Source organism: Cryptotermes secundus, unplaced genomic scaffold (genome assembly GCF_002891405.2).
Source record: "Cryptotermes secundus unplaced genomic scaffold, Csec_1.0 scaffold333, whole genome shotgun sequence".
Taxonomy (NCBI): Eukaryota; Metazoa; Arthropoda; class Insecta; order Blattodea; family Kalotermitidae; genus Cryptotermes; species Cryptotermes secundus.
Genome location: NW_019742965.1, coordinates 592,959 through 618,337, shown reverse-complemented (window position 1 = coordinate 618,337; position 25,379 = coordinate 592,959). Strand labels below are relative to the sequence as shown.

Genomic DNA, 25,379 nt, shown 5'->3' with positions numbered 1-25,379 from the left:
GAATAGGGACCTGTGACAGGCTCTTGTGAACACAGCAGTGAACTTTGGTGCTGCATAGAATGTTGAGAATTTCGAGAGTAGCTGAGCAACTGCTGGATTCTTAGGAATGACTCAGCACTGGGGAGTTATCTGATTAGTTGGTTCGCTAGGCATACAGTAATTAGCAATAACATAACACAATTCTTGAACTATCGGTGAAACAGTCAGGGATATGTTGAAGGCAAAAACCACTACGAAAACCTAGAAATAGATGGAAAAGATAATATTAAAATGATGCTCAGATAAACTGGATGTGAGAAGGTGAGCTGGATTCATCTGGCTCAGAATAGGGACCTGTGACAGGCTCTTGTGAACACAGCAATGAACTTTGGGGCTGAATAGATTGTTGAGAATTTCGGGAGTAGCTGAGCAACTGCTGGATTCTCAGGAAAGACTCAGCTTTGGGGAGATGTCTAATTAGTTGGTTAGCTAGGCATACAGTAATCAGTAATAACATAACACAATTCTTGAACTATAGGTGAAATAGTCAGGAATATGTTGAAGGTAAAAACCACTACGAAAACCTAGAAATAGATGGAAATATAATATTAAAATGATGCTCAGATAAACTGGATGTGAGAATGTGAGCTGGATTCGTCTGGCTCAGAATAGGGACCGGTGGCGGGCTCTTGTGAACCCAGCAAAGAACTTTTCCGTTACATTGAATGGTGGGAAGTTCGAGAGTAGCTGAGCAACTGCTGGATTCTTTGGAACGACTCAGCTCTGTGGAAATGTCTAATTAGTTAGCTAGACATGATTAGCAATAACATAACGCTACCATAGAAATATAGGTGAAATGGTCAGGAATATGTTGAAGGCGGAGACCACCAAGGAAACCTAAAAGTAGAGGGAAAGATAGTATTAAAATGGTTCTCAGAGAAATAGGGTTCGAGAATGTGAACTGGATTCGTCTGGCTCAAGATAGGGACCGGTGGGGGGCTCTTGTGAACACGGTAATGAACCTTTCAGATTTCATAAAATGGTGGAAATGTCTTGAGTGGCTGAGCTAATAATGGCTTTTCATGAAGGGCTCATCCTCATTGAGTCAGATTTGCTGTTAGCTGGAGAGATACAGTTAGCAATAACCTGTCCAAAACAACAACTCAACTGTGGGCTAACTGGGGAGGATGTGGCTGAAAGCAGACCCACTGATAAAAATGAACTCCTGTCTGAAATATGAGCCTGAAGGAACAGGGCTCTTATGTAGAACTGCAACATTCTCTCTTGCAGTGCCCGCAACAGGCCACGTTCTGGGAAGAGCAATGATGATAACGAGATGTTTTTGATGATGACTTCAGGGGATGGGGAAGGGTGCTGCCGTGGCCAATTCAATTTGGGTCAGTCTTGCCAACCCCTCGAAACAGCAGTTGGAAATAATTTACTTCTTCCTAGTAAACTAATCTTAGCCGTATTTTAAGGCCGCGCCATAGCTCAAGCGGTTAGCCGCTGGCTTCCCACCGCGGCGACCGGGGTTCGATCCCGGGTCTGGTCAAGCGGAATTTGTGGTGGACAAAGCGGCGCTGGGGCAGGTTTTCTCCGAGTACTTCGGTTTCCCCTGCCAATCTTCATTCCACCAGTTGCTCCACAATCACCCTCACCTATCATCTGGGGCTGGTACAATAGGCCAGTAGTGGCCGCAGTAAAAAGGGCTTGTCCCACCTCACTAGCAATAGCTGTATTTCTTGGCCTTCGAACTGTTACGTCGTTAATATCAAAACGGCGGCAATACAAACGAATGGCCTCCAATGACAAAATATCATATAAAAATGGCTACATCCGGCCGCACCAAAGTCACTAGTTTAACTAAATATTTCGTAAATATTATAATACAATATTTCTGACCAGCAGGAAGCAAACATGTCTGAAATTCTGATGTTAAAATCTAGAAAATACACTACTATGAACTTTAAAAAATTATCATAATTATTAATTCATTATATTAAGCTTGTAATTTAGATTTATTCTAGAAAGGTTCTCATGGCGCCTAAAGCCCCGGAAATCCAAAATGGCTACAAGAAAATGCAGTCAACACTCCATCTTAGTACGAGTATGTGAACACATTAATTACGAATTATATAGTACCTGGAAAGCAATGAATTCGTTATGACTCTAAAGTTTTGCAAACAAATGCTTCTGGACTTCTAAATAAGTTGTTCCTTTTAGAATACCGCAAATATTTACGTTTTCGTCTCTTCAAAACGACCGCCAAATTTGCAACTTCATCACACTAATTACCTTGCGTAAATAGTAATTATACATTTACTAGTCACGATATTTGCGACTTAAATCGAAATTATAATGCAAAAATGTAGGAAAATCTTGCAGATTGTGTAATTATCACTTCCCTACTATCACAAACAGGCTACTTCATAAAGTACGAAGACTTACTGTTTCACCAACTAATGCAAAGTGTTTTCTGAATGATTTTATAATGCATTTAGCTCAACTCAATGAATACAAAACCACAAATACTTGCAAATCATGTAATTAACACAACTCACGGGTATTAACGCTGTCCTAGCTGCACAAAATATACATGCGAAGCTGCAGAATTGGAGCACACGCTTATCACATCTTACCTCCCTCACACGCAAAGGCTCTCTGACCTGTGCGAAGGACACGTCATAATAAGGGAGGGGGGTTCAAGATGTCACTCCTATCGATAGTACCTACACAGAGTAAGGTGTTCGTGTTAAATATTTCACAAATTACATTCCGAGATCGAATAAAATAATATTACGCATAAAGTCTCCTCTAAATTTTTGGCAAAGCCTCGTTTGTTTCGGATTTCAAAATTAAATAAATATAGAATGATAGCATCGTCCAATCACTGCCGGCTACGCAATCTAGTTTCTCGCGCCCAGTGAAGAGCACAGGTGTTTGGAAACATAAAAAGCGAGGGAATTTTCGACGCGGGAGAGATAAATGAATAAGATAATGAGACATGCATCGTTTGACGATTCTTTCGCTAATTTCTCGAGCTGAATGTTAAAAAAAAATGATAAATTTACTTCCGCGTCGTAAGTTGTACGCTCTGGACGTGTATAGAGGCGTGGAGGTCATTCTCGAAGTACACGAAGGGGAGTGACAAGCCCCTGTAAGAAAGGACCTTACAATACACATTTTGTGTCCCTACATCCGACAGGCTTATGGAGGTGAATTTAAAGAGAAAATGCTTGTTCTGCTGATGATCGAACCCCAGTTTTCTAGCCTCATGGCCTGTTATGTTACTACAGGGCTATACTAGCTTATCAGAGCTGACGCTGTTAGAACCACGCAGTTAAATAGGGAGCACGTGGCACTCATTAAAAGTAAATTAATGTGTACACAATTGTGGTTCAAATTCATCATAGAAGAAGGGGCAATAGGAAGACTCAGAAGATAATATTAAAGCAGATAATGGAGAATGCCGTCTTCTGGGATGTGGAGTAGTGTAGGTATTGTGTGAACCGACATTTCAGAGGAACGTATCGCCTGCACCTTCAGGGTAGAGGAACCAGCGTGAGCAGGTGGCTACAGACTGGTTCCTCGCTCGCGGATTTTTTCTACCCCGTAGATGGAGACGATACGTTCCTCCGAAATGTCGGTTCACACAAGATCTACACGGCGCTACATCCCAGAAGACGGAATTCTTCATAGTCACCGCCGTGAATCTTACTTAAACTAGATATCTGAGTTGTTGATTTCCTCATTAATTCATTCGCATTCTGTTGTGCCCTCTGCAGCATAGGGTATTCGTGAAAGGCGTCGTTTCACTTCAGTTTCTCAATATTTATGCAGTCAGTAGTACTCCTTGGACGGGGGATCAGCCTGTTCCAAGGCCGCTACCTGCACAGGACGACACAAACACAGAATAAACGTAGACAAACATCCATGCCTCGAGTGGGAATCGAACCCACGACCCCAGTGTTTGAGCAGGCGAAGACAGTTCGTGCCTTAGACCGCGCGGCCTCAGTGATCGGGCCTTGATTTACTGAGTTTTTAATAAATCATAAACGCCTAGTTAAAGTGTTCTTAATCACACATATATTCGGAAATGATAACAATTGGCAAATACAAAACCATTACTTCACAAACTGTTGTCTGGCTCTAAAACGTAGCTTCTGTTTCAAGGGAAGAGAATTAATTACAAGTGTCTGAAAGCACGTGTTCAGGAAAATATGTGGCTCTAAGAAGAGTTAAAGCACGAGAAAATTGAAAGATATTATGGATTGTCTAGTTTTTGTATGATATGATGGACTGGGAATGTAGCTTGGATGGAAGAAAGTAGAGATACAGGATTTTGAAGGAAAGTAAGTTATTGGGAGATCTAGAGTTGGATGGGAGAAATATTAATCTGGTTCTTAAAGGCATTGTTCTTAAAATATTGGGCCTTTCTGCCAGAGCGAATTGAACTCTTACTATACTTCGCTTCATGTACTTGTCAGTGTCAAATGGGCCACTAATCTAATGAGCACACAAAACTCTACCCACCGATCTGGTGTCCAGCTGCCACCTCCCGATAATGTCAAAAATAGCACATTCCCCTCACTCACTACTGGGAACTTGATGTCATAAATCATGCCAAAGTTATTTAACGACGCTTTTCTAACTGCATACGCTGTATAGGTTAGATTGTTGATGGGATTGTGACCGGCTAATTGGAAACATGTGGAACTGGGTGTGCCCCATTTTAAGCTATTACTCCTTATTCTGCCTGGAGTAATTTAGGAAAATGACGAAACAAATCCTCTCACTGTCTTGCGTAAGTTCAAACTAGATATCTATTTTCAGGCCGACAGACGGAACATTCCCTAATAAAGACAGGACTGTCGGTGTGCATGCACCGCTGTGGACAGAGTGTGTCTCTGTTCACTGTGTCCGGCTGTTGTCGAATGGGTACGGAGTGTAGTGGTTATCAGGCTTGTTTCGTATCCATAAGGACACGAGCTCTAGCCTCGGCTATGCTGATGGAGTGGTGTTCCTTAATCGCTCGACTCGAACGCCTTAAGTATGCCACGACCACACGACACACTCTCATCTATATCATTCGCAATCAACCTGCCAAAATACAGTGCAAAACATATTAAGATGACAAGTGACTATACCACAGCATCATAAAGTAATGGAATAAACAAATATGCTATTTCTTTGGAGGCGAAGGACCGGAGCCTGAAGCTGGCCACTCGACCTCAATATATGTGCGTTGTGATGGAGAATGAATGGAGTTTTGCCTCCATGCTCTGGTTTGTAGTTCACGAATGTTCAGGGACGCATTAGTAATATGTGTTTTTAACGTATTTTAATAGCTTTATGTTCTTATAATTAATACGAAAGTTTATTAGGTAAATAGTTCTGTTATTAGTGATGGTCTAGTTGACGAAGTGAAGAATCGAACAAGGTGGCTCAGTCGGTAATGCTTCTGATTTTTTTATTAGGGAGGTGCTCGGTTCGAATTGGGGCCGGAACATTGTCTATCCTGAATGAAAATTTCTTTGGATTTCCTCAGTCCCCCCATGAAAATGCCGGTTTGGCACATGTAATCTTTTTCAGATCACGAATCACTATCATTCGATCATTTGACCCTAAAAATTATGAGTTACTCATGGCTTAATTTAACAAATCATAAATAAATTAAATAAAAATAAACTAGCCACAATAGGAGGGACATACATATAGACACACAGACTGGTGGGAGGGATTTATGAAGTACGCTGCTGAAATGAGCTCAGGTGCCATGATATACACACCAGGTTTCATAAAGACTGGTTCAGCCATTCAGAAGCTGATGGGGATGGGTGATACACAGACAGCATGGAGATAGCATATGCCTACTTGAACTTTTTTCAAAGTAAGGAAAGTAGGCTATACAGGATCCATCCGCCACTGGTCGTACTCTTGCGTAGAAACAAATCAAGTTACAGCGAACTAAGCAGAGCGATCGAATGACGAGCCCAGCTGCATGTGTACAACCCTCCCTCCATGATCTCGCACTGCTGCAAGCCTTGTGTGTGGTTATCACTCGTCTATAAGTTTCTTTAAATCAAATAACATATAGCACAGTTGTGAGAACCACAAATCCTTTGAAGTCAGAATTGTTCCAGGGAGTTGGAACGTGAGAAACAGGTTTAAGGAAATCTCTCATGAAGAAATTCATGTCACGTGTAGTTACTAACGTGTTTAACTCTGATGGAGTGACCCAAACGAAGTAGCTTACGATAATTCTCTCTTGTTTCTTTACTTTCTCTTTCTTTCTCCCTCCTCCAATCATTCTTCGTCTTCTTAATATTTCACACTCGACGCCATAAAGTATATAGTAATCAGCGGTATTCAATCAATGTCATTTATTCGTTATGTATCTGCTTCGAATCCTCGGCGGACTGCAGACAATCCAGAGATTACGTTCGATACAAGGTACGCGAAATCAAGTTTATATAAGTATGTATAAAACACACACTACATGTCACATTCTTCTCCCGGGAGAGGCTTCTCCAGGATACCTATATGTTTAGGAGCCATTCCTAAACGTATGAGTCGGAATAAAAACCAAATTACCTCTGCTGAGGATCAATTTCCTTGGAGTGCCCTTGCCTTAACACTTCTGACGGGTGCTTACAGAATCTCTAATTAAATGCAGGTAAAAGCAATTGTCAGGTGAATTTGACGTAAAAATTTGATATTTTCTCGCGGTATCTTCCCCGGCACGCTCTCACGCATCGCAGTTTGGGAACTACTGTTCTAGCCTTACGCGCCGGCCGCGCTCTACTCACCAGGAAAATTATTTAATTAATTCCTGGTACTCATTTCTGTTAGAGGCTGAGTAAACCCCAGGGCCTAATGCGTCTGGAAGGATTAGGTCAACTGAAAAAAATCCAATAACCTCATCGGGACTTGAACCCGCGACCTTCCGGCTTGTAGCATAGCCCCTCAACCAACTACTTTACCGCGTGCCCCCAACCAATGTGATACGTTTCAGAACTTCCTTCTGTTGCTATCGTCAGGTTTACTTTCAGATAACTTGTACAATATATCTTCGCTGAAAACTGGAATCGCAGTGGAAACTTTGGATCTTTTTAACGCCTAGGCGAGACGAGATAGCTGCTATCTGGTTGGGTTATGCTCTGACATTTCGTAACGTAGTATTAGGGGGCCCATACACGTACGAGTCTGGCTCGCGAGTTCGACTAGGCTCGGGTTCCAATGAGCCAAACTCGTCCGTGTGTGGGTCGCCATGCTCATACGTGTGTGGTGAAATTAATCCGAGCCCGGCTCCTCGCCGAGCCGGACTCGCGAGCCAGACTCATATGTGTATGGGTCGCCATAATTGTCAACGAAGTAATGCTAGTATGATTATATAAAGAAGGGGGAGATTGGCTGGACATGTAGCACGCGTGGAAGCGAACAGAAAAACGTTCAAAAGTTTGATCGGAGAACCTGAATGGGAGAAACCACTTGTAAAACCTGACTTTACACGAGAAGATAATATTAAAACGCACTTTAATTCGACAATTAGAACAAGAAAACTGCTTGGGCCTTGTCGGGAATACTTATCCAAACTTTCTACCTGACTCAAACGAACAAGTTCTTAACACGAACACGCAGGCTGCAGACTAGTGAGCGCTAGTGAGCGGTCCTCAGATCGCAATGATATGAAGATATGAACGATATGAGCGATATGAACAAGAGAACGAGAGGTCCAAGAGGTACATTACTGTACGATGGTAGTGGTGCATGTTTGAGGTTAGTTTTAATTAATTGATGTGCAATTGCGAAAGACACATTTGGAGCGAGTGACGTAAAATGTGTTGTAATGTATTTTCTGCTCCTAAACTGATAACATGACTTGATAACTATCGTCTGATATGTTAGTGATTAGAATAGCTGATTGTATGTAGATGATGTGACTAGACACATTTAAGGGTTATAATGGAATGACGTGTTAATTTAAAATGATTTAAGTTAACCTTAACTGCAGATAGGTAAGTTAATATATTAACTATATTAATATATATATATTACATATTAACAGAAGTGCAAAATGGACTTAGAAAAAACAAATCGACAGAAACAGCTTCCCAGACCTTCATTGAGAGTATACAGGAGGCGATGGATAGACGGTTACATGTTATAGGAATATTTTTTTACTTGACAAAGGCAAATGATGTGATAGACCGCAATATATTACTAGATAAATTAAATTACTGTGGGATCCTCCAATCCCCAGGTGCCTTCCATGTGTAAATTCTTCTCTTTGGCTTCTTGAACCAAGTGTTGGTAACAATCAGTCCATTTCTTTCACAAAAGTCAATAAGCATTTGACCCCTGTGATTCCGTCTTCCTAGTCCATGTGATCCAACAATATTCTGATATGGTTCATCTCCAACAATGCTATTCCAGTTTCCATATGATGCTGTTTGTATCTCCTCTTCCATCTTCCTGAAGAATTTCTTCAATTGTGTCATACACTTTTTCCACTTCATCATCTTCATACTCTTATGTTGGCTTGTAGACTTGCATAATAAGTATATCTACCGGTTCCGCCTTTAACTTCAGAGCAATAATTCTGTCATTACAAGCAATCTTCTTAATAACACTCCTCACTACACTTTTATGCACCACTATTGCCACACCTCTTTCAGCCCGTTCACCTCCGGAATAATACACCGTATAATCACCACTTCTTATTTCGCCTTGTCCTTTCCATCACACTTTGCTGACACCTAGAACAGACACCTCATTCTTCTCCATTTCTGTTTTCAAATTCTCCAATTTGCCTGCTTGATTTAAGGTCCTTACATTCCATGTTCCAATGTTGTATCCATGATGTTTCTTCTGATCTTCGCACTTTTTCTTGTTGTAACGCCTGCATGACATTTCCTCTAGAAACACTCCCCCCCGGAGATCCGATTTGGGGAGTAGCTTACCTCCAGATTGTTTTGCCTCCAGAGGAAACATCTCGCATACATGGTATCTCTGTTTTTGGAAAGAGAGTATCCAGGAAAAGTGATAATGTAGTAGTTTTTCCATTTGCTTTCCACATCGCAGTACAGCAGCCGTTCAAACCACTCTGGTCACACCTACATCCAAAGAATAGCACACTGTAATGAATAAATCATAATAATCCTATAATAAGCTGAGAATTCCTGGAGCTCAGCATACATTTATATAGTTTTTTCCTGCCGTTTTAGTTAATTCTCAAGTGTGCATATTTTTTATTTAGCATTTGAGCATTGGCACTATATCTTTTATAAAATCTGAGGTCACTGATAGTTCTAGCACTAGCCAGAAATCTGAGAGTGGAAAGCAGTTTTGTTTTAGGAGATATAGCTTCTCTCATAACTATGTTTTTCCTCTCTTGTTAAGTGAAATACTTTATCCAGAAATTCCTAAAAGGTTTAACTGTTCATGTGAAAACAGTAGTTGTAGCCATATTTGTTTGCTGTTCTGAAGTCCTTGTATCAGATTCACATCTGAATATTCACTTTGTTTTACCATTTACATGCCATAACCTTCTTTATGTTTTCTTTTTCATGTTCAGAATAGTCAATATTGTAATTGTTGTAATTCTCTTTCTCGGCATTTCATTCACACAGTTCGAGCAAGGCTGAAAACTGATAGATGTTTAGCCATGATGATGGACATGTGTGGCAGCCAATGTCATGCATTCTAGGTTGTGCCAAAGAACCTTGCATATTGTAATGCACAGTGTTTGAATGTGTATTCCAGCTTTTAGCATGCAGTGAAATAACTGCCTTGAAACCTAACTCCACACCAAAGTGTGGAAGCTGTTGCTTGTGTTCTGTGAATTGTGAATTTGTGGCCCAAACTTGACTATAAATTTGAGTGAACCACTTACATGTTTGGTCTTTAAAGAGGAGTAATCATTCACTCTTGTTTCCTGCCAGGGAAGGGGTCCTTACTGTGAGTTTTATTTGTTCCCTGTGCTTTGAGACTGTCAGTGAGCTAGAATTGGTGATTTTGTTAGTGAATTAATTTTGGTGGCTTGACAGCTCACATTTGGAATCTTTGTGATTGTAGCCAATCATAACCATGTCTTTATCTAACATCATAAATATATATATACAGGGTGTCCCAGGAGGAATGTGCTAAACTTCGGGAGGGTGTTCCTTATGTTATAGTATGCTGATATAACCCAAAACACCTATGTCCAAAGTTGAACGGTTACAGAGATAATGGCCTGAGAAAAGTGTGGTCTTCTGGCGAGTCCATGCACTGTACCTGTCAGCTTGCATGTCTTATCTACGTTTGTCCTTGAGTGTGGTGATGGCAGCTCACATTACCCCATACACTCGCATACCAGAATGCGCAGTCAGCAATGTTACGTCAGGGCTTGCCATTCATGTGTCATGTATAGTGCTTGGAACTCTTAATGACATCTTTGACATGGCGTGCAAGTTTTTTGTAGTTCAATTTAATGGCTTCATGTCACTTACAAGTTAGTTTGATGTTACGTACATATTAACATTACAGAAACCACATATTTCTGCCTGTTTTAATATGTATTTTGTAATCAACAAGTGTGTAACACCGATCAAGGTTTCACACTTCTCTGGCCATTATCTCTGTAACCGTTCAACTTTGGACATAGGTGTTTTGGGTTATATCGGCATACTTTAACATAAGCAACACCTCCTGAAGTTTGGCACATTCCTCCTGGGACACTTTGTATATATAATGCTAAATACTATCCAAATGTAAATGTATTTTGTATAATTATTACGGAGTTTACATGAAATATAATGATGTTACATGGATATGTTTGTTGTTACTGTTTGGCTGCACAAGTAAGTAATCTGTTCTCAAAGAAGGCTCAATAAGGCAAGATGTAAATGAAGTGCCATCAGTATTTCCGGTTATTAATTTTTTGTGAAATAGGAACCAAGAATTTGACCTTGTATGAATCTCTCCATGCTTGTATTTATGAACAGTATTTTATTAGACTTCTGATCACATATTTTGATCATAAGGCTGCCCACAAGCAGAATCCTTACTAACTCATCATCATCGTCATCATATATTGTATTTTATTTCAAATTTGTCTCTTGAGAAGTGGATTAAAAGCTAGCAGCACTTAAAAGTTATTATTATTATTTCAGGTTAAAATGGTGTTCTAGCAGTAAAACAAGAACAATGAAGAACGAGCTGTTACCAGATTTTCCTCCAGGACCACTAGATGTATATAGAAACCAAGCATCTTTTGACTGGAAGAAATTAAAATTGTTTCTAGAAGATGAATCAATTACAGAATTCACGGTAGTGTTAAACCTATTACCTTATAGCATGACCACTGTTGGCATTGCCTATCAGTACAATCAAAATGTCATTCACCATATGCCTGAATGTGTCACAGAAAATGCACATTTCATATCTCACATGTAATAATAATCTGTGGGCTCTGCAGTCTGTGATGAACTGTGACCTCTGTTTTACAGTTTCGTAAAGGACAACACAAACACAGAATAAACAGACAGACATCCATCTTTTGAGTGGGATTCGAACCCACAGCCCAAGTGTCTGAGTGACCACTGTGATAGGCTGATATCTAATGTATAGTAGAGAATAATTTTGTACTTGTAAGTAATGATTTTTCGTGCACCAGGGGTGAGTAGGCAGCATATTTGCTAATTCTAAAGGGTTCTGAATTGATACTTTGGATTACAGCCATGAACTTGAGCAGTTGAAACCCTGGTAACAATAACTGGGATAATTAAATTATTCCATTAGTGTTACTAAGTTTTGGGACTTTGTCTATCTTGTGGTATTGTGGAGAACATGAGGTTTCAGAAACTGGATCTGTTGTGGCACCTACCCCATTGGGTCCATTAGAAAGAGTTAATTGCTGTAGGGCCTGCAACAGTACAACTACCTGTGTATATGCACCCAAGATCAGTTTTATTCAGTGGGAAATAATAGAAATCTATATAAAAATTATGAAAAAACATGGAAGGACTTGAAATTAAGATAGAAAAGGAAATATAAAATGAATGCATCAGTCCGGACAAGCAACCAACCAACAACGATGCTCAGGAAAAATAAATACTACAGTACCCACATACTGCTAGTGCCATCTTTGGAAGAAAAATGGAACCCTGAAACAAAACTCATGTCGATAGCCCTGAGGGTCTGTCAGATCACATTAACCGTGCCCGAAAGTTGCCAACCCCCTTGCTGGTTTGGCTGATTTGATTTTTTAAACACACCACATGGGCCAGTTTATTGAATTTTATATACTTGCTATTACTTTTGAATTTAAAAAATCCTGCTTTTATTCCAGCCTAATGTCTGACATTCTTCATAGATAATATTGTGCAAGTTTTGATTTTTCTAGGAGACCCTCCCTGAGATTGTGCCCATGCATATTTGATGACCCCAAATGTTGTATGTTTACCAAATTACTTTAATATTTTATCCATCACTTTATAATTTCAGGCAAGGCTTGATATATGGAAAGAAAATTCTGTTCCTCAAATGGGACTAAAGGAGGGACAGTATTGTATATGGGCATGAAGAATACCTGCGTCCTTCCTTCTCTTTGATGTAGGGGAAGGTACACATTGTGTGCGCTCAGCTGTATTCGAAACCAAGACATATTGGGCATTTCTTGTAGCAGCTTTGCATCTGCTTGCAGCTTCATTTCCTAACTTGTTATGTTGAGGTTACATTATTATCTGCCACATTTCAGAACACATGATGTTGGCCAGAACTTTTATCATAATTCTATACTTAATAACTAATAAGTTATGACTGTGTTTAAAACTGCATTTCTTATGCAGTCGTTATACACCACATGCTTTAGTTGCAATTAAGTACCAGCCCAGAATTTTTGGGCACCTGTAATTAGTATAGGAAGTTCAACATTGTGCATAACATTTCAGGACTGAGCTCTTCAGAATAAATTATGTGTCATTTACTGCTTTTCTTTAACTTAGTCATATGAGCTTCAAGGTTGTAGTGATTTTAATGAAAGAGGGCGTTGAACCCATGTTTCTTCTGGTATTTTTGGTTTTTCTGGCCGCACACTTGTGGCCTTCGATGTGTGCATAGATTCAGGTCTTGATGCCATCTTCGAGTTATACATTGTCAGCATTTCTGTCCCTCTAAAAGAACACCATTCCTCCTCCACTGTTTATTACAGATAAGTGGTATATGTTATAAAGACGATTAAAATCTGCAGAAGTTCTATATTAGTTAGTTAGTTAGTTAGTTATTGGAGAGGGTGGGTTTCCCCATGCACTGAGACCTGTATTGGTCCATTGTGCTTCCCTCTATGATTTCTACCAGTCTCTATATCCTACCGGTACTGGTGCTTACCATCAGTCCCGCCCAGCCAGCGAGACCGGCTCTACTAGCTGAGAGGTATCTATAATGCTTCCCCCATCTACCAGAGGTATTAGAAACTGCTGTTGGGCAGGAAATGTCCGTTAATTTGGCTCAGTGACCTCCTTTGGAGATATGAGGTTCTTTTATGTGCCGTAAAGCTACGACACGGGACCCACGGCTTAAAGTCCCTCCTGGAGGACTTGTTCCCTGAGTTTTTCCGCCCTTAAAAATTCTACGACCTCCGCCGGGTATTTGAACCCGCGTACTACGAGTCATGAGGTGGGAACGTTACCTCTAGACTACAGAGGCTGCTAGTTCTATATTACAATTATGGGATGAAAATTTCTAGCAGCTTGAAAATTGCTCTACATCTTGACCAAGTTTAACAGAAATTCAGCTTTCTTTGTAACCATCTGAAGTCAAAGACAAACAACTTAGAAAACTTCTTTTGGACTTCATCATCTGGTATGTAAAAGACAAAAGAACATGACATTTTGGAGACTGGATCTGTCTCCGTCTTCAGGTGGGTAGGGAAGGATACACCTACTCAGTTGGGCCCGTTAGAAAGAGCCAGTCTCAATCACTAGATGATGGATGAAGTCCAAAACAAGCCAAAAGAAGTGCAGTATACACCATCATCAGAATCCTTTCAAGTCTAACTTAGAAAACATTTTTTTATTATCTGTATTATATCCACACACTCAGGAATCCATTGCTCCTTAAATCAACTCTGCAGACCAATTAGAATGGAATATACAATGAAATGATCATACAGTGACACCAGAAATTGCGTGCCTGTATGCTAGATAGTGGTCTTGTGCCAGTGGTGCCAAGCACTGCTGCCACTTCTGATGCATCTACAGAAAGAAGACATCACGCTCACCTGTAACAGTTGTTTTTAAATTTCTGACCAATAAACTTAACTTCAAACAAGAAGTTTATCCACTTTCAATTTCCATTAGGCTCTCTTTTAAAAACAGTGTTCTTTAATGCAACTGATATAATTCAGTGGAGGTACCTTTTGGAAGTGGCCACAGTGAAGAGTGAGAAGGTGATATTAAAATGGATTGTAAGGAAGTAGATTGTGAATATATGGCATGGATTAAACTGGCTGAGGATCGTGGTCAGTTGTATTAATGATTGTCCTACAAATAATTCAAGTCACTGATTCAGCTGTCTTATGTGCAATGTTATGTATTACTGATGTTCAAGCTTGAGTTCTTAACTAGAGAGGTTGTTAGTAGTTAGTCTAAACACAGTGGTTGATAGTAGAAAATCTTGTTTTACTTCTTTAAGATGAAGATGTGGAGAGTTCTGGAAGCAGACCCATTGTTTCAACGCCCACAGTCAGCATTAAGTATGGATGAGCAGCGGCGTCTGGCAACAAGGCAGATGTACCGTGTAAAACAATATAACTTTCTTCCTTTTGAAGAAATGGCAGAAGACATGAGAAAGGTAAGTAAATCTGCACTGAAGCACTGCACTCGTTTGCAGGAAGGTAAGCTGCTTCACTTTCACTATGACAACTGGCACTGAAAATGTCAGGTATGCAGGTTGTTCCTTTGTTTCCAAGACCAAGTAAGGAACTTTGCCAGTCACGGTAGCCGAGGGGTTTAAGGCATGCACTGTCTTCGCTTGCTTGGAAGCCAGGATCGTGGGTTCGAATCCCACTCGGCATGAATGTTTGTGTGCGTTTTTCTGTGTTTGTGTACAGGTAGAGGCCTTGCAACTAGCTGATCACCCACCCAAGGAGTCCTACCATATGTCTAAGATCTAGTAAACCGAAGTGAAACGGAGAGTTTCATGGAGGTAGCCCTAAGCCTAAATGAAGGCAGTAGCTCTAATGAAAGAAAAAAAAACTAAGGAACTTTGGATATTCACAGCCTGGGTCTAATCTATAACATAGCTTTTTGGGTTGAGGTACATCATGTGTAGAACATGTTCCAACATTTTGACACAAATTGGAGTTGCAGTGCTCACCCATAGTCACCTTTGAAAATGGCAACTAAAGTGTGCACTAAAATGTTGGACAGCTGCAACACACATTGTGGCCACATTACAAAAATAATTTTTGAATATGTTCGGTATTTTTTTGTTGCACAAACTGCTATTAACAATGTTTACTGTACTTAAAAGCCAATTCATTAATTGACCACAGTGAAGTAACTAAATAGGTTTATTCCTTCATGAGTTCAACCAGCTAAGTGTAATGAAGAAAGCCATCTTCTGGGATGTGGTGCCACGTAGATATTGTATTAACTGACATTTTGGAGGAACGTATCGCCTCCATCATCATATGTTCCTCCGAAATGTTGGTTAATACAATATTTACACGGCATCACATCCCAGAAGACGGCTTTCTTCGTAGTCACCACCTTGAAACCCCCAAATCTTACAGTTAAATGTAATGTTATATAATGATAGGGACTTCAGAGGCACAGATTATATAGCATAAAATTAAATGGGACGATGATTGTGAATGTTGAGTAGATGTGAATTTGGAGGTGCTTGTAACCTGTGTGAAGGTGTTATCCCAGCATTTGCCAGGAGAGACTGTGAGTCACCTCTACAAAAATCTCAAGGTATCGGGTGTTTCAACGGAGGTTTGAGCCAGGTACACATTTAGTGTGCTACCACTAATCTTCTTTCTTGAAGTGGATTAAAAAAAAGCTGCATTGTGGTGCTTGTTTGTAACTCTCAGCAGTTTAAACAAATCATGCCAAAACTTAAATTAACTTAACCTCAGTTGTGACAGTGATATTGCTTTCACACCAGACATGTGCTGCCATGACTCACTGAGTTCACACTTCACAGCAGTAAACAGCCAGTATTCTGGATCAGGTTGAGTAATGGTCACTGAAACTGAATTAAGTGAACATAAAACTAAGAATATAATGTATATGTTCATCATTCACTCATTCATGGAGCTGAGCCCTTCTTGAGAAGCTGCCAATTGTGCAACTGCTCAGGAACCTCCCAGCATTTTATGGAACCAGAAGGTTCATTACCATTCATAGACAGTTTAATATTGTAACGTGTCGGCTGTGTGATGCGACACAAATAAATTGTGTGGGTCTTTGGATCAGAATAAATTCGTTTATTGAACGCTCACTTTTACACTAGCGAGTACAATTATTATCACGTCCAATATTGCAATTCTTCTTACTCCATCAGTCTTGGTGTCGTCTTAGTTCGCAGCTCTACTGCACACTGTACACTTTATCTATATCTGTTCTTGGCGGCTGCTAGACTTCAACTGTCTCTGAAACTGTCTTGGTTCCATTCACTCAATCCAATTGAACTCAGAGACTGCTAGACTTAAACTGTCTCTGAAACTGTCTCGACTCCATTCACTCAATCCAATTGAACTCGGCGACTGCAAGACTTCAACTGTCTCTGAAACTGTCTCGACTCCATTCATTCAATCCAACTGAACTCAGCGACTGCTAGACTTCAAGTAACTTGTCTGGTGCATTCAACCCCCTTTTTTTGTGGACCACTTCAGGAACACCTTTCTGAACAGTTTGGTTTTCCCATTGTAATGCAACGAAACCTCCATTGCTTAGGAAATGCTAGTCTTACTCAATTCACCTTGTAGAAGTGTTTGGTTTTGTCCATTGTGATGCAACAACAATTCATGGATATTCATATGCAACGGGCCACTGTTGTTGCATTTCCATGGAAGTAACCGATCTTATTTCACGACATGGACAATATATATGTTCATGTACAATAAGATGTTTTTACTTTCAGCCATTTGCATTGTGCTCTGTGCTGTTCCAATTGAATCCAGACCTTTCATTGAAGTACTGCTTAACTTTCCATGTGTTTACAAATGCAGTTGCTGCTATGGGAACTGCAAGACATTATCATTATGTGGAAGCTGCTCAAGAAGGCAGAGTAAGTGTATATACTACATTTAATGTATTGAGAGAGGCTTACAGAGCAGATGTTTAATATTTTTTGGTATTCTATCTAACTGCCATAAAAATTCAAACCAAGTGCTTTGACTGGTAACAGAAAGACAGCATTGTTGAACACTTTTGTTACGTGTTAATAGATAATGTATAGTATATGGCATCTTCATGTATTGGCATGTACATCAAGTGTGGCAAATGAAAGAAAAAATTAAGTTTTATGGTAATTTTTTTTAATCCTATTGTGGTGGGACTAAGTCCCTTGTACTGCGGCCACTTCTGGCCTATTGTACCAGCCCCAGATGATAGGTGATGGTGATTGTGGAGCAATTGGTGGAATGAAGATTGGCAGGGGAAACCGAAATACTCAGAGAAAACCTTCCCCAGTGCCACTTTGTCCACCACAAATCCCACTTGACCAGACCCGGGATCGAACCCGGGCCGCCGCGGTGGGAAGCCAGCGACTAACTGCTTGAGCTATGGCGCGTCCCCAGTTCTATGGTAAGTCTACCTTTAAATGTTTATTCATCCCTGAATGTTCTATTTTGCATATAGAATTGTTGGTCAAAAAGATAATTGTTAGAAGAGGCTATCTGGTATTAAAATTGTATTTGATTTGTGATATATTTTTCATGCTTCTAGATTGGTGGCTGCTTTGCAATGACAGAAATATCGCATGGTACCAATACCAAGGGCATGAGAACAACTGCCACATATGATCCCAAAACCCAGGAATTTATAATACACACCCCAGACTTCGAAGCTGCAAAATGTTGGGTTGGCAACTTGGGTAAGTAACAAAACAGGGCTCTGTTCCCTTAGTCACTTCACATCTATATGAATCATTTCTATTGTTTTTTGTACCATTGTAGAACTGTGTGTGAAGAACAGGTTCCATCCAGCCTTGCAGTTAACATGTTTATCAAGAACAGTGAATAGATATATAGGAAGTTAAGTTTTATTGCTCCTTTATTTAAAGGGCATGAAGGTTATATTGTCTTTATTAGCCAGCATATGGAAATCTGGTGCTCTGTGGCTATGACTCTGGGCTTCTGTGCAAAGTTGTCAGATTCAGATTGACTGGTCTAATATGGATTCTTCCATATACTTTTCTCTTTTGTCATCTGAAACAAATTTAAAACTTTGTTAATATATACTTTGTTATATATACAAGTCCCTTACAGAGGTTTGAAGGATTCACATTAAGCTGCAGGACCTCTGTGCTGACATCATCATCATCATCATCATCATCATCATCATCATCATCATCATGGAACAGCAGAATTTGCCTAATAAAGCAATGAAGGGCAAATTAACCACAGTAGAGACATTAGCAATAACCGATTATGCTTTCATTCTGAAGTAAAAGTAGCTTCTGTTTTGGTGTTCACAGGCTGGTTCGTTTTAAGCGTACTTGATCTGCTAGCTGCTCGTAACATGCTAGTAACTCCTTGGTACACAGTTTGCTGTTGATAGTTAAGAAATTTCATGCTGGAGTATAACCTGAAAGTTGTCTCTGTTTGTAAGTGCCTGGCAATGGACCTCTTCCGAGTTCATTCTGTTCACATCTTCATAGGAACATCAAATAAAACAAACCATTGTTTATCCAGAATATTACACATGTAAGAAGAGTTCTGTCTTCTGGGATGTAACCCTGTGCAATGTAGTCAAGGTCAACTGAGGTTATGGAGGAACATACCGCCTGCATGTTCAGGGCCAAAGACTAAGCCAAGCAAGAAACCAGCGTGATGCAGGCAGTAAGCAGAGCTGGTTTCATGCTGAAAATGGAGGTGCTATATTCCTCTGAGATGTCAGTTGACTTTCAGCAAACTACACAGCGTTTTATCTGAGAAAATATAATTCTTCATAGACACTGCTGTGAGAACCTCAAATCCAGTTATTACCAATGTCCTTCAGTAGAGAGGGAGAGAAAGAAATGCTTGGGTTTGTTTTTTCAGGGAAATGCAGTACCCATGCTGTTGTGTATGCACAGTTAATCACTCCTGAAGGCACAAACCACGGTCTGCATCCATTTATTATTCCTATAAGAAATACTGCAACACTCTTACCTTTTCCTGGAGTCATTGTTGGTGACTTAGGTGAGAAGATTGCCCTGAATGGTGTTGACAATGGATTTGTCATGTTCCAGAATTATAGGATCCCACGAGAAAATCTCCTAAATAAGACTGCTGATGTTAGTCCTGAAGGGCAATACATCAGTGGCTTGAAGGATCCCAAAAAGAGAATGGGTAAGGATTTGATTGTTGTTCACAGTTTTCATTTGGCAAATGGTATAATTTTGCAAAACAAATGAGGAAGGTTATAATGTTGAGATTTCATAATGTGGTTAGTAAATCAGTTTTAATGTGTGGATAACAAATGCTAGACTCTGAGTAAAGCAGAAAAACGATATATTGAGATGGTGCAAATGAAATTCCTGAGACCAGTAGTGGGAGCAAAGAGAAGAAACCATGTCTGAAATGAAAACATTTGACAGCAGCTTTGGTGGATAGTATGGTCCATGAGAATGGGAAGTACCATAAAAAAGGGAGATGTGAAACAGATTACAGTAAATCAATGGAATCAGTCGGTCCCAATGACAAAGAGGCTTGGAAGGACCAAAGAGGGATACAATACACAGACCATCTGAGGAAGCAGAAGTTTTCATTTCATTTTGTGCCAATGTTTTTACTTGGCTTATTTAAAGATGCTTTTTGTTTTTACTTTGTAGGCCATACTTGTATTTGTTAAATGAGGGATGATGTGAGTAATGAGGTGTGAAGTTTGCAGTTACAGTTTGTTCTATGTCACTGTGCCAGCAATTATGTGGAGGGACTGAGGAACATGTGAAAAGCTTCAGTCAGGATAACCAGTCTTGAGGTTGAGAATAGAACCTGGAACCTTGTAAATGTGATGTGGGAATGATGTCACTGGAGCTCAGTGTTTCGTCATTAAAATACACTTATACATGTAATTAACCTTGGTATTAAGAATACATTGGTTCATTATCACCATTAACAAAAACCTATTATTGAAGCAGATTCTGTTTACAGTAGTAATATAGTGGGATCCCTAATTAGTGTTCTCAGTCTTCAGTTTTAATTATCCCAAATCAGTGATCTTTGTGGTAATTGCTTTCATTTAACATTTTCCTCAGTTTGATGTTCAAATCCACTGCTCCCCAAAGAAATATGAAGTGGAGGTTTCACTGCACTTATATCCGTTATATTGTTATCACCAGTCTCCATCTCAATATCTAAAGCCCCTGAAATTCGCTCCTAAATACTGCTGCTGCTGCTGCTGCTGCTGCCACCACTGCCAACATAATCACTGTCCCTTTTATCATTTGCTGTCACTGATTTGTCTTTGTAGGTGCTGCATTTGGATCCCTATCAGCTGGTCGCGTTACAATTATTGGAATTTGTCTGTCATATCTTTTTAGTGCTGTAACCATTGCAGTTCGTTACTCAGCAGTAAGAAAACAGTTTGGGCCTGAAGATGGCAATGAATTTCCTGTTCTTGAATATCAGCTCCAGGTACACAATAATCTGTTAATTTTACTTTGGTGCCTTACAGTAAATATGCATTTAATATGAAATTGTGTTTGTATCGTGATCTGTTTCAGCAAAGCAGACTACTTCCATATGTGTCAGCTGCATTTGCAATCAGAATTTTCACAGATTACTTCAACAAGGTGTTTGGAGAATTTACTGCCAGAACTATGATGGGGGACAAAAGTGATGAAATGGTAAGGCAGGAATGGACAGGTATTTTCTAAATGCTATCTTTGCTTCTTTGCATACCTCATTGTCTTTGCTTATTTGTATAACCCTGTGGCATTGATGCTTATCCATTGCAGATACAGTTCTAATGTTCCAAAATCTAATCCTATTACAATATCATATATATATTTAATTTGTTTTCCCTTGTACACCTAATTTTTTAAATATTTGCCTTAGTGAAAAATGAAATGAAGGTTGTAATGAAGCCTAACTGTTGTCACGACACACATGCACCCACATACATTTATATGTGCACATTCACACGCATGTGCCCTGACACATGCACATGTGCACAGTGTCCTGAAAGTTCAGGCCATAGGAGAGTTTGGTTATTTGCCAAAATATGGAAAATTGTAAGGAAGAAAAAGTTGAAAGTCCTGTGTTTCCAGTCTTGGATGTTTGGAAATTTATATTGAGGATAAAGCATTATAGTCCTGCACTCTTTACATGTCAGTGGTAAAAAGTTACAAGTTATGATAATGGTGCCAAGGTGACATGATGACAAAATAGGGATATGTTTCCAGGCAGTAGGGATGTGGTAATGAAGGAGAGGCAGGTACAACATTGAACAGGAATAAGGAATGACACAGTTGTGTTTTAATATACTCATACAGGAACTGTGGAAAAATGTTGGAAGTTCTCAGAACCCCACATGTATGAGACACCAGACAGATTTGTACATTCAGTACCAAAAGTGTTTCAGACCGGTGTCGATCTCTAGTTGCTCATGTAAATGGCACCATATGCTAGAGCACATCATTGCAGAGTTGCTGGAGTAATGACTTTGCACACAGAACCAATATTGTCCTGGAGTATAGCAAAGCTTTGTGGCCACTTATCATACACCACAAACTTGTAGTGACCCGCAGAAAAAAAATCCAGTGGTTTGAGAGCTGGAAAATGGTACCATCAACAGACAGTGTTGTACAGAGGTTGGACAAGAATCATCACATAACTCTTGATGCTCACCATCATGTAAGTTCAAAATCAACTTTGTTGTGGCATCCCTGGCAATGCTGTTGTGGGGCATGTCTTTTTCAATAACAGGTCACCAGGAGACCCTTACCATCAGTTCCTGGAAACTATTCAGTTATTCAGTATTAGAGGGGGTGGGTTTCCCCATGCCCCGCGACTAGTGGTCTGTTGTACGTCCCCCTTTAATTTCTACTGTCGCCATGCCCTACCAGTACTGGTGCTCGCCATCTGCCCCTTTCTGCCAGCGAGGTCAGCCCTCTTCTGGCAGTGGTACCCGATAACTTCCCCATCTACCGGAGGCATTGGAAACTACTTGGGCAGGAAACTTTTTGCCTAATTTTGCTCGGAGGTCTCCTAGAGACAGGATCTTTTATGTGCCGTAAATCTACAACATGGGACCCATGGCTTAAAGTTCCTCCCGGAGGACTTGTTCCCTGAATTTTTCCGCCCTTAAAAATTCCACGACCTCCGCCGGGTTTGAACCCGCATACCTTGAGTCATGAGGTGGGAACGTTACCCCTAGACTATGGAGGCCGCTTTCCTGGAGACTATGTCACAGCCTTAATTAGATGCAATTGCCCTCATGTTATGCCTTCAGTTGTATTTCCAGCAGGATGGAGTACCACTTGGATGGTGGATCGGGCCAAGGGGATCTGCGGAATGGCCACCACATTCACTAGATCTCACACTACAGGACATTTTTCCTATGGAGTCACTTGAAATCGGAGGTGTGCAATAACCAGTCATGAAGCATTCGCTGCAGTGCAGGGTAATATCCATGGTATAATGTGCAGTCATTACCCCCATGGAGTGGAGTCCTACTTGAGAAGCCAACAGTCACTCAAGAAATTCCCAGCATCTTATGGAACCCGACGGTTCATTACTTTAATTGAACTTGGCCAGATGCCATGCATTGGGTGCCAGCTGTAATAGTTGTTTGATGTTTGGACAGCCATACATTGTTGGCACCAAATTTAGCAATTCTTTTGAGGGGGGGCTTCTGGGAGAATGGAGGGCACTGCATGAACTCCAGCTGCAGTAGATCTTAACTGGGCCATTGGCTGCTGCCTCGCCTGTAGCTGCCGAATTCTCCACCATTTGTCTTTACCCTTACCCCTCCTGTTTGTTGCTGTGAGGTGGTGTGTTAGGGAGATAAGAGTTGTGGTACTGGCCACCAGTAAGCACACAGTAAGGGTGCATACAGTTAGAGGTGGTGCATCCTGGGTAAGGGTTGGCTGGAGATAACTGGCTCTGCTCAGGATTTGGTAGGCTGGTTATCTTTGATTTATTATGCTCAAAAACTGTCAAGAGTTGCATTTCCAGAGGCAGCACTTCTCCCAGTCAACTATAGGTGTTTTGTAACTTTGGACCTTAAATTACAAACTTTGTTTTTGACAGCACATTGATCTGTGATAGTCATAATGTGGGTCTCCAGCACACATCCCTTTGATTTATTATGCTCAAGAATTGTCAAGAGTTGCATTTCCAAAGGCAGCACCGCCTGCTCTGAACATTGTGAATTTCCAGGAAGTGTGTGGGTTGTGCATCCTGTGCTCTAACAGCAGGAACAGTGGCTGGTGTTTTATCTTCACTCCTACACACACACACACACACACACACACCTTGGGTGTGATGCTTTGGCACAGTGGCACTGTTTTCTTCCTTCACCCCCTTAGAATTAAAAAGGCACTTAGAAGGACTTTTATAAGAAATAGAAATGTATTCTGTAGTGTCCATAACAGACCACCTAGATCTAATGGATGGCAGGATTGTGATCATATGCTCATAAATAAAAAAATTCCCCCCCTCCTCCCCCAAATACGGTATCTTAAGGAGCCTGCTGTATGTCGAGTTGATCCTTCTGGCCTGCCAGTGGTCACCCCAATCCTATTCTTCAATGGGATATGTATTTTGTTATTAATTTCATAATTAGGTACAGTTTATAGATCAGTATTTTATGTTATGTGACGCTGGTATAGCTCCCGTATTGTACTGTGAATAAGTGAAGACTATTGAAGACAGAGTGAATAGATTATTTTATAGGGTTTATAGATTGTGTAAACCCACAACTGTGTTGTAATTAATTGTAATTACGATTTGTAGGTTGTTAAATAAACCAGTTAGCANATCCGTTGTTATGTAGTATGTTTTTAATAGTGTTCTTCTCTATTTGTTTTCCTTTTTCTGTTATTGGGTATGTGTGGAGTCTATTCATTAAGTAATTAATACCTGATGATGGCCATTTAGGGCCGAAACATGTAGTGTGGAGGAGGAAAAAGAAGAAAAAACTACAATAAAATTTGTTGCACTTAAGACGGTATTTATCCATATACAAATCTTCATATATGGTATACCCAAGTACATCTACTTTTGATATGCTTTACACTTTCCCAACCTTGTTTATAGAGGTTACCATAGAAGACTACCTTGTTGGTACTGTTGTAGAGTAACATCTGAGTGATGATGGAAAAATCGTAAACAAAGCCGTGGGTGTACATATTTACTTCTGAAAAGTCTGTTTCCTGCTGGTTATGCAGTCACATCCCTTGTTCCCCAACTGTCCAGCTATACAACTTCATAGCTTTGTGCCTCAGCACTGCCTTCTAGACAGGTGGCAGAACAAAACGAACCATACTTATAACATGAGGCCTGTCGTCTTATGAATGTGATAACCATTATGAACTTATAATGCAGTAAGCAATATGAACTGTAAAGTTATAACAGTTGAATGAGTAAGGCCCTGGAATTAACTGTCTTGAAAAAATTTTGCTTGTGTATTACTGCAGGCAGATCTGGGAATGGAAATCCATGCCCTTTCTTCAGCAGGGAAGCCAGTAGCTGGCTGGATTGCTAGGGACGCAATACAGTCCTGTCGCGAAGCCTGTGGAGGACATGGCTATCTTAAAGGTATTGTATCATTTCTTCAGTTAGTAACTATCAGCAGAGGCACAAATATAATTCCAGAACTGTTTAATCTCTGGGTGAACTTTATACAAAGTGGTTTATATTCTTTGTTTTGTATGCATTGAGAGCACAGGTAAAGTTACTGTTATGTCTTGGCACCAGACTATGAAGGCAAGTAGGATGAGAGGGGTAAAGGTCCATGCATCCTTAATCACAGCACTAGATGGAGGAGCGTAGCCATTTCCACGCTTCATCCATTTTACTCCTGTGTAAAGGGCCACAAATGTGCATTGAGGGTGGATGATGAGGACAAATGTCCTGCCTCTGCCTGGAATTAAGACCCTGTTGGCCATTTCATAGCCAGTCATTTTACTGAATGATCTGCCCCAGCTGATCTTGTATTCATTAATTATAAGTATGATGTCAAAATGGTTCCATTGTG

The 25,379-nt window shown here is 40.3% G+C and overlaps 1 protein-coding gene across 3 annotated transcripts in view; it reads left to right on the top strand.

The window, feature by feature from the left end:
- Positions 1-7,606: 7,606 nt before the first annotated feature.
- LOC111873467 (peroxisomal acyl-coenzyme A oxidase 3) overlaps positions 7,607-25,379 on the top strand; it is a 31,989-nt gene continuing 14,216 nt past the window's right edge. Inside the window, exons 1-9 of one of the 3 annotated variants that reach the window (XM_023868210.2) lie at positions 7,607-7,758; positions 11,136-11,292; positions 14,656-14,814; positions 17,113-17,259; positions 17,919-18,066; positions 19,235-19,525; positions 20,649-20,812; positions 20,902-21,024; positions 24,820-24,940. In XM_023868210.2, the coding sequence (XP_023723978.1) occupies positions 7,676-7,758; positions 11,136-11,292; positions 14,656-14,814; positions 17,113-17,259; positions 17,919-18,066; positions 19,235-19,525; positions 20,649-20,812; positions 20,902-21,024; positions 24,820-24,940 (1,393 nt within the window). In that variant the 5' untranslated portion in view covers positions 7,607-7,675. The other 2 variants (XM_033755100.1, XM_023868211.1) reach the window with 2 other exon arrangements.